Below are 11,313 nucleotides of genomic sequence, written 5' to 3'. Positions count from 1 at the left end.
TGATAAATTAGATGTAATACTAATTGTTCACTATCATTCCATGTATTCAAAATAAATAAATTACAAATAAAAAAATTATTTCTTACAAAAACAATATATATATAAACTAAATATTCAGTCAGGGGAGATCCGACCTAAGCTCCTCCTACCTCTCACCTCAGTCAAAGCAGGACCACACGAGGTCCCAACACTTCTACCATAACTGCATCACCGGTGTTAGGAACCATTGGATGCAGTTAGGATGTATTAAATGTAAATCTTCGGATCAAAAGTTGAGAAAATGTTTAGGGCTATCAAAGGCACAATCTACAATACTTTCAAAAATCCTGATTATTAAATGATGGATGTTAGGAGCATTAGTTTTTGAACCAATAAACTCCTCTTATAAGAAAGATTTTAATTCTAAGAAAGTATCAGATGTAATCATTAAGATACATTGAAGTTATTATGCTGAGTAGTTTTGCACAGAACTATACAAATAATATATTATGGGAATTTCTCAGTCAAAAGTTAAGAAATACCTACATTTTTAGGAAATATGATACTTTTTTAAATAAACAAAACGAAACAATGGTATATCTGAAATGGCTGAACTCAGTAAGATGTAACCAGTGTCAGATAGCATTCTTGAAATAGTGGCACTGACAACCCTTGCTTAAAATGTTTTTAAATGTTATCTTTTTTATATGAAAAATGAAAATAAAGTAGAGGGATAGGTGAGGAGAAAGACTATTCTTAGCAGTTGTATTGGCCAAAAGATTGCATTAATAGAAGATAAATGAAAAACAAATAAAGACTGTTTTTTATCATCATGAGAGCCACCATGTAGAACTCTTCTGAGATTAATATTGCAAAGAAGACAGATACGAAGAAAAAGTTATGATACAAAAAATAATTTTATATGTTGTGCATGTTGTTCTCAATTAAAATAATTTTGTCTAATGGGTCAGATATTCTTAATTAAGGTTAAGGTATTATTCCTTTCCAAAAGACAATGTCCTTCAAGCTTCAGCTAATTGAGTCTTATTACTCCTTAGGGGATTCCACATGTGGATATAAGAGTGGGCCACGAAAATAAAATAAAAATTATGTATATAGTAATATTCAAAAATCATTAAAATAAATATTTTTTGGCTTAATTCTCATATCTAAAAGATAGCTGAAATTAATGTTATTAATTAGTTATTTCATAATTCTGAAAATGTGATTTCAATAGAAATTATTGGGCCCTAATGACTAGAGTACATATTTATGCTAAAGTCTAGTTGTATGAGATTTGGTATTATGAAGGTTATCATGAAGTTTGAGTTTGATAGCAGGTTAACTTTTTTAATATCAGCCTCTTAACTAGAAAAGGATACTTACTTTGCACTGGTCTTATTTATTGCCGACTACATTTAGTAAATCTACAATTAAAGGCAATGGTGGTTCCTGGATAGTGGCAATATGGGTTCACCCAAATAATCTTCACAATAAGTAACTCAAAAATACATCGTTCCCAGCCAATTCTCTCCCTAATACCCTGATTTAGTGAGGGCTTTGTTGTAACTTTGAAACATTTATTTAAAACGGTAAGAGAAGTTAAGCTAATGAATTAGTTAAATAGAGCAGCATTGAAATAGTGGTTAAAATTGGAAAAGTGTTTACAATTTTAAAATAAATTTAATAGTTTAAATATATTTTTTTTTTATTCTGATGTCTATTACTAGATTACATTTAATATAAACCTATGATCTTTTCTTATAATCCTCTGGTCAATTGATCTTGAAAGAAATGGTAATTATAATTAACCTTTTAATAAAAAAAAAATTACATCTGAACATATTCAAATTACTAGAGAAATAAATAAATAGCTAAATATACTGAATTTGCAAGTAATTAAAAAGACCTCGCATACTTTATAAATCAAAATAACATAATAAAGAGTTAAAAAAAACTGTTAGCATGGTCCAACATGTTCAATAAAATGTTAAATACAAAGAGACTCAACTGGCTGAGTACAGTAGTACTTGCAGTTAAGTAAATTATAATTACTCTTAATTATAGAAAAAATATATTATTTAATTTATGTATAAACCTGGTAATAACTATGTAAATTGAGATAAATGGGGATTGACATATTAGAAGAATAAATAAATAAATGAATATTTTTAAATATTTTATTAAGTGAAAACAAAATTATTTAACCACATATATTACTAATTTGTGCACATTTAAGGAAATACATTATATGTTTAATAAATAACAAAATTGTAGTGATAATAAACAATCAAATGAAGTGCTTGAATGTGAAAAAGTATCTATAAATTATAGTTATAAATTAAAAAAAAAAATAAAAGAAATAAAATAAAATGTAAACTACATATCAGTCTATAAATACACTTATGTATGTACACTTATATTCAAGGAGTAACCACTGCACATATAAAAGACTCATTCATACATTATGGTACACATTCAAGCTTAGGTGTAACGGTATATTTTTTTTATTTTTAATTATTATTCACAGCCAATACATCTAATATAAATCAACTGGCACCTAAGACTAGAAATACAAAAAAAATTTAAGTATAAATAATACACATATTCTTAAATTTTAAAAATTACATGGTGCCCTAATAAAATGAATTCATTATTTTGACTCAATGTTCAAATGATATATAACTTTTATCAATGCTAAATAAAGAAAAGGAAATATTGTAACTGGGTTACGTCTTTGACGTGACTAACAACTACTACATACTACTACTTTATCTAACCTATTATTCTTATAAGTAAACACAAAAATCAAAAATATACACACCTAATTATTGATGATGTTGGTAATAGAACAATACAAATCCATTTAAACTAAAGTTAATTTTTAATTTAATAATGATCAAATCAAATTGGTTTACTCATTAAACCGAAGGGATTTGTTACCTTGTTGTCATATTTGGTTCAATAAATATATGGTGTGATAAAATAATTTATGGTGCTTTCCTCTGCTTAAGCAAAATATACAGATGAGGAAAAATATAATTCTGCTTTAGTGAACTATAGATAATAGTGAACACAATATGTTTTTATCCATCAGGAGTACAGAATAGTAGGGACAGAATTTTTTTTTCCATATTTTCAGCTACACAGGATATATTTGGTAGCATTTTTACAGATCCATAATCTGGACCCAATGACTAGGAAACCCTTTCATTAAAATTTTTGGTATTTGTTAAAATTGACATCATTAAATGATAATGTTCATTAAAAAACTAAATGAATTCTACAGAAAGAAGGAAATAAGTAAATATAGGATTTCAATTACAGGTCATTTTACCTTGCCAGCAGATTTGCAAACACATGAACAGCTCCAGAAGTATTAATAATAAAGCTGAAAAGCACAAATTTGCCACATGTTCCTGGAAGTACAGGAAAGACATTATGTTTGGTGGGGCAGCTAGAGGGTGACCTGTGTTCATTCGGTTTTTACTTTCATGACGGACTCAGCGACGGCGATCCACTCGTTTTTAGCAGCATGGAACCAAGTCAATCCCAGGTTGTACCTCCCGTTGAGGTTGGCGTGCTGGCAATGGGAGAACCACCATCCACCCTCATAGTTCTCTGCGCAGTGGGTGTTAGAGACGTCGCGGTCGGAGTCTTTGGCGCTAAACTGCATTCCGTTCTGGTAGGCTAGTGCGTCACTAGCATTCCCGGAGAATCCTGAAACCGTGAGGGGGAATCCTTCCTCTCTGGAGCCAACTCGGAACTGGGAGTACTCAGCGAGCCAGTGCTTGCCGTAGATGTCCACCATTTCCACGCGGAGCCTGCTTCTATTGGCTACTGTCAGCAGGTGGAGGGCCTCATTGCCGATCCAGAACTCGCCTGAAAAAAAAAATGTTATAATAAAGCTTAATTTATTTGAAATGAAAATTCGAATACCAAAATAAATTTAAAAAAATCATATCATTATTTAATAAAAATAAGACCTAACGTAATCGGAGTACCACAATTTATACCAACAATCTCTATCTTTCTAGCTCCCTATCATAAAACCCATCAATAAACTATGAAGTCATACTGAATACAATCGTCCCATCTACATCTCGACAAAATCCTTGTTTTACTCGTTAGTTAAGTGCTGATATGATTAGCAACAAAAAAAGGAAATATTTGCGGACACGGCTATTAAAAGAATCTGTTTCAACACCATGAGAACTTATAGTATTTAAGCTTTTATTTAAAACGCAAAAAAATCAGTAAGACAAGATATGCTTGAAATTTCTCTGTTAAAGAATTATTCAACTCCCAAATTCCCATCAACTATCCATAAATTTTAGAGTGTGCATTTCAGTTCCTCCTTCATTTTCCCACGGAGAACAAACATGGTTGCTTTAATGTTTTTATAAAATAATTGAACAAACTGGAGGATTTAGAAGGCGGAATCGCTTATCGCTCCATCAGTTATATTTAGCATAATCTTTTTTACTAATCTGAAATTCAGACTTACGAGTCCATTCCAAATTCTAGATATTTGATGTCCTATCATTAAATATCTTTTTTTCTAAGCCATAACTCATATAATCGATCAACTTAACTAGCTCATTCAAAGATTTTCTAAACGGACAAAGGCCTGTGGCTTTGGAGAAGTGCTCCCTAAGGAATAACATCTTTACAAACTTCAAGAACATTTGTAGGCGGCTCTTTTCCAGAGATTTGCACCTCTAAGGAACTTTCGTAATTGGTCGTTAAGATTCAGGTCAGGCATTGATCGTAAACAGACTAAGTGCTACATTTGAGAGTAACTTTAGGGGTTTTAACAAATTTAATTTTCGATGCATTAGTGAACCTCAAGGGCGATTACCACCATACCTGACCATTTTGCTAAATAATTTTCCAATCAGGCTGACAGAAAAATCTGTGTACATTAAATTAAAAATAATTTATTAAGCGACGTGCTTTTAAAAAAACTAAAACAGAAGAAGAGTCGAATTTAAAACAGTCATGTTGAGGAAAGAGTAACGGCAATGTATTAGCTTCGAGGTGGTTTATTCATTGTGAAGGATCACCGGGCTCAGCCATCATGTATAAATCAACAGGTTCTACATTCACAACACAACTCGCCGATATTCGTACATCAGTAATCCTTATTATAGGTTTTGTGTCAGCATAATATTGATGCTGTATTGTTATCGAACAAAATAATACCAACGAGGTTTTTACCAGTGCCTAATAAAGCCATTAATGCTGCAATAATGTGGACTTATTTGTGGAGAACAGAAAGGAACACAACAATAATAGGGAATCTAATTTCATGCTACTATTTTCATAACAGGCTCCGTATCTATTTTCCAAACACAAAAATAGAGGATATATTAAGAAGAATGGTTTGAACCGATTTTGGTTCAACTCAACGAGTTTGAACTTATTTTTATGCTGTATTGAGAACATTTTCGTCAATACGAGTTTTTTTATGATGTGTATTGAGAGCTTGTAGGGAAGAAAAAATATTATTTAGTGTATTGAGTCAATTTTTAAATTATTCAATCAGAAGGCCTTGAATATCAGGGATCATTTATGAAGTAATTGAAGGCATGAATGATAAAAATGATATGTGAAATTTTATAATAAGAAAAAATTTCTATTTGGAAGAAAATTTAAACATCTTTTTCTACAAAGTACTTTGTTTATTTTTTCTATAATCCACAAATTGTAGTACTTTTAAGAAGTAAAAAAAAAAAAAAAATAATAATAATAACTTTGTGTTTAATGTTTTTAAAACAACACGCTCACTCAATCATATCTTCAAAAGTCATGGGATTGACAGTTGTGAATTAACTATCAAACTATCTATTCAAAGTTTTGTTAGCACTACTACTATCAAACACCTACAAAGCGGTGGAAAAAATCATCCACGCCACTATTTGCATTGTAAACAAGATCGAAACTTCAAAAGTAAACACTTATTGTTTTAAAAATAGATAGGTCAGCGTTAAATATTATCCGAAGGTCAACGTTTTCATGAAAACCTAAATAAAAAAATTCAGAGACTAAGCCTTACCGGTCAACAGATGTACTGAAGAGGCACTCAAGGGATGAGAACGCTATTCCTCCCCTTCAACGACCTCCCGATTTTTTTTTTTTTTTTCATCGATATTTAATCTCTTGTAATCAGCTCTGGGCCCGCTCTTCTTATCTGAGTAATGCAATTTTAGCAGAGATCATTAAAGGGATTTCATCTTTTAATATTTTTTCTCATTATCATTTTTAACAAATCAGGTTTACTTAATTGACTTTTTGAGGGGCAGTTTTGGAAATTGATTAAAATTCGTTTATTATCGCAACTATTCAAATATTTAAAATATCACAGATATCACTAAGAAAAAAGTGTTCATTGCCTTATGGTATATTTGCTTTATGACCCGACGGAATCCAAGTATTAATAACACGAGGAAGTCGAAAATTATTCATAGAATGGTTCGATGGATAAGATATAGTCAAATTCCAATCCACTGGGTTATGAATGTAAACTGATTTTGAACAGATACTGAGAGTTTTTCAAGTAATTTACTGTTCAAGTATTTTTTCAGTTACTTGAACAGCTAATGAAATTTTACGGTTTTTATTTTGTTTAGTAGTTTTGAGTCCTTCCTGAGATATTAAAAAAAAAAAATTGTAATTTCAATTATTCTACGAGTCTTTATAACTTCCTTTCATGATTCTAACTTTAGCTAAAGTAATTCTCGTACCGCAGATTCAACGTGGAGAACTATAAAATAAATCTGAATTCTGTTCCAATCCAAGTCTGGGTTATTGCTGTTATTTTTTTCATTCGAAAAAAATCCAATTTTTATAAAAAAAAAAAAAATAAAATATCTGAAAAGTTGTACACAATTTTTTTTTTTAACTGAATAATACGAAAATTCTTGATTATTTTTAGTAGTACTTAAAAAAGTAATGGAAGAAGTAATCATGACATGAATTAATTGGCTGGCAGGCATTTTTCCATAGCAATTCACACACCGAATTTAATTAAAGTTTTAACTGAAACACACATCAACTTTTTAAGGATCCATGGCTGGGAATAACTGTTCCACTAAGGATGTGGGCTTACTCAACTTTTTTTGTCTCAAACGAATCTAAACCTAAATCTGAGCTTGAGGTTGGAAGGGTTAGGGAACATACATCAACCTCTAAGTAAGAATCAATACATCAATTAATTGCTCCGGAAAGCTCGGTTCGAGCACTCCGTCAAGAGTAGAAGTGATTCCTACCCGACCCTATAAAAAAACTTCCTCTTAGTACACTGGACCCGGTGCCCGACGTGTAGCTCTTCCAGAGTTTGGGGTGCTAGAGTAAAATATACTATCAAGGCATTACAATCTCTGTGCACCTACTGCTAAAGTGTCTACATTGAGGTAGATTATCACAGACATCAAGGTCTAGAATTCTACATAAAAACTAGCTTATTTTGGTAATAAACTAATCGATAACGGAGTTAGTTAAAAAAATATTTAAAAACAAATAAAATATTATTTTTTATTTACGATTAATTTATTTAAACAAATTTTACGGAACTATTAAAAAATACCCAGATCACAAAATGAAACGCCTCTACCCAAGGCTAAAATTGAAAAGTTAATGAATAAATTAACAATGGGCCTTGCCTGGCTCATTAGGGAAATTAATATTGACATAATAAAATAATGCCTAGTCGATGAAGAAGTATGGTGTCTAAGTTTTAAATTGAAAACCGGTTCAGAAAAACCTATCAGGTTTTTATTTTAATGAATTTCAAAGGTATTCATTCTATCACATTAATCAAGTTAATAAAAAAATTAGAATGATCAAGAAACAATTTATTTGTAAGAATAATTAGACATTATGAACCGCTCAACTTCTTAATGGTCAACACAGTCAGACATGTGGTATAAAGGAGAATTTTCTAAATATTGATAATATTTTAATTATAATGACGGCGAATGACTTCAGAATAATTCAATATTATGGTAATTTTCTCTCAAAGTAAGTAATAAATGAAATGGAATAGCTTAGAAATTACTACCAGACAATTACGAAAGATCTTGAAAATGAAAATATTATGAAATTTTGATTAAAGAAGAAGCTTAGAAGTTCATAAGTTCAAATATTCAAGTATACTTATTATTAGAAATACTCATTTTTTTTTTTTAGCCTTTGAAGAATTTAATACTTAATTACTAAAAATTAACAATAAAATTATATCAATTGGTAACAAAACAGTATTCTTATCAGCCCTGCAAAGTGGAGCGAAACGTTGGTTAACAAATAAATAGTTTTCTTCTACTATTTTGATACCTTTACCTTTATTAACAGCCACCCGGACTATCTGCCTCCAATAAAATTATATCATTACGAATTTGATGGACTTATGCCAATTTTACTAATAATGTGCTTAAATGGACTCTAAATGTGCTGATAATGGATCCTTTCACCAATTACTTTCTTCCAACAAATACTCTAATGCAAACTCGACAATCACTCAAACTATTTGAATATTATGTTTTAAGATAAAAGTATAATTTTCACTCTAGCACCAGAGCATGAAAAAAACAATAATATAATATTGAAATAGATTAAACCAATAATCTTTGTTTTCATATCTGCATCCACTGAACCCTATTGCAACTCAAATATCCAAGGTATTTAAAATTACATAATGTCTTGGTAGGCTTCTCGAAATATATAATAAATATATAAAGCTCATGTAGTAAACATATAAGTGATTCTTTACCCATCCATCCCAGCTTTCCAAGCGCATTTAAATCGCTTTAAAGTGTTTAATTTCATTTTGTGCCGGACTGTTCCGCGTTAGCCGTCTAAACGCCTCTCTGCTCAACTTATCCGAAGAAATTACCCGCGGTCAAAATTTGTTACGTGGTACTATATTTTTTAATCCATTAACCAGTAGCAACTAGTCTCGTACCTCATTCTTAAAGTACTGTAAGGATTATAATAGTAATTAAACATAAATAAAAAAAATAGAAATGGTTCTAAATTGAAATTATTCACACTTCCTATTTATAATAACGAAACGGCAAAAGAAGCTTCAGGGGACATAAATAAGGTGACACAATTAGTGCAATATTGGAAGACCCGAGGGAGTTTCGCCTCTAATTGATGAGTTATAAATTTAACTTACAACCAAATTACAACTTCCAAAGAAAATGATTGTAGCGAGTTTTCTCCAGCGTTGCATAATAATTTGAGTTAAAACTCTTTCTTATAACCTCTGATAGCCTCAAGTCATAAAAGATTTGTTATCATTTTAGGTACACTAAGATTAATCAAATAGAAAACTCTCATTGGAAATCATAAAACGATAAAAGATTTTTTAGAAGTCCTTATTTTTTGTTCCACTACATTTTATTTTTAAATATATCCGAGAAACTTTCGAATTCCATTGACTTGTGGTTTTGCTGAAATAAGAAATTAGAGATAGATAAGGATATAAATTTGATGGAATACAAAATTCTCTATTCACCGCCCTACCCTCCAAATGGGAATAGAGTTGTCTTTGTCTTTTTTGAACAACATTCCCTTTTTTGAGGTCTCAATGCTATCTTCTTTTCCATTTTTCTTTGCCTTGCGGTGTCTCGTATTGTTCATTAAATGAAAATGGTGGGGGCGTCCCTTGCGAAAAAAAAACATTCTTTCTGTAACTGCGTTCCAAGCATCTAACGGAACCCTTTAGGAAAAATATTCTTGTTCACTTTTATAAAATTGTTTGAAAGCTACAAGGGATGAATCCTGCGTCATGTATCGGTTTTTACGAAATAAGGCATAAGTTCAAACTTGTTCTTGATCATACAAATTTTGAATATTTTTTGTTCGTTTTAAACCAGTTGAAAATTTCAGAACATTTCGAATTCATCAAATTTAAATTAAATATTTTATATATCATGCATCCTATAGAAGAGACATCCTTCAAATAAGATTACTTTGAATCATACATATTGAATCAGGATTTTAAAACACACCTGTTTAATTCCGCACCCGATTAATTGATAGTCAATTGCTGAAATAAAAATAACTGAAGTTTAAACCTAAAAATGAGAAAATACAATAACAACAATAATCGGAAAGCAACAAAAATGTCTTATTGAGTATCAAATCGCTTTATTTTTCCTAAGTTTTCGCGTATCGTTTTAGAACACTTAAATTTACCATCACTTTATTGTTTTCTGTTTTAATTTTTATACAAATAGATGGAGAAAGAAGAATTTATTACTAAAAACAACAACATAAAATATAGCTTGTTCATCAAGGTAAATCATTCACGTTTCTCTTATTCGTCCAATGATCCAATAAAGGATTGGCTAATTCAGCTTGAAAATTTGTTATCGGGTTTTTAACTCGACAACTGCTTAATGGATCCGCATTAAACTTCCACTGAAAGCACGCCCTAAACTTGAGAAGATAGATTCAATTCAAATTCATGACTGAAAAATGCTTCTTTTATCTCCATACTCATCTTTTTATAAAACATATTTGAAATTATCATATTTTTCTTAATACTTCGATTCAGTTTTATACTAAAAAATAAATATACTACATTTATAACTTGTTTTAGAAAAATAATTGCATATCCCTTAGGCATTTATAAAAAAAAAATATTTTAACAGTACCAGTTCCAACACAAAAAAAAAAATTAATTATGTAACATATAGCTAAATTATTCCTATTACAATGTTTTAATTAATGGTTCATTAATTAACGCAATTAACAAGAACGCAATATAACAATTATGACGACGTTCATGCTGGCAGTTGAAAGTTTTTGATGGATAGTTTTAAGTTTGTGAATGTATAATTATTTCTAATTGATTTATAGAAGAAATAACAGGTTGAGAGTCATCAATCTAATTCTTTTTTGTAAAATAGGGACCTAAAATTATGTTTGATCAGTTGATTAATTTACTAAAAAAACTTGAAGCATTGTTTGTTTGATCTCCATTATAAAGGTAGTGTTTTCCTCTCATTTTTATTTGGAAAATGTATAAAAAGTGATTTAATTATTAAATTATGATTACAATTTAATTATATGCTAAACAATAAATAAAACACTAATAAAAATTCTAAACAATAATAAAAAAAATCGGAAAGGGATGAAAAAAGCTGGGGCAAACAATTTTATATTGTTATAAACAAATAAATTAATAATTATTTTTGGTTAGTATTATAAGTCTGATTAGGTTATAAATCTAAAAAATTTCTTAATATGTATTCAATGCCGTGAGTAATCTCATTAGATAAATAATTAATTACATATATGGTTTGACCTCTGTTGTAGTGTAAT

The 11,313-nt window shown here is 29.9% G+C and overlaps 1 protein-coding gene across 1 annotated transcript in view; it reads right to left on the bottom strand.

The window, feature by feature from the left end:
- Nucleotides 1-2,176: 2,176 nt before the first annotated feature.
- The window catches only part of sca (scabrous), a gene marked incomplete in the record, with an annotated part of 146,762 nt that continues 137,625 nt past the window's right edge, over nucleotides 2,177-11,313 (bottom strand). The window contains 1 exon segment of the mRNA XM_024361135.2: nucleotides 2,177-3,861. Within this exon segment, the coding sequence (XP_024216903.2) occupies nucleotides 3,455-3,861 (407 nt within the window).

This window comes from Halyomorpha halys, unplaced genomic scaffold (genome assembly GCF_000696795.3).
Source record: "Halyomorpha halys isolate HHAL.00 unplaced genomic scaffold, Hhal_1.1 Scaffold330.1, whole genome shotgun sequence".
NCBI classification, from domain to species: Eukaryota; Metazoa; Arthropoda; class Insecta; order Hemiptera; family Pentatomidae; genus Halyomorpha; species Halyomorpha halys.
The sequence above is the reverse complement of the archived record's forward strand: the minus strand, read 5'-3'. Positions and strand labels throughout refer to the sequence as shown.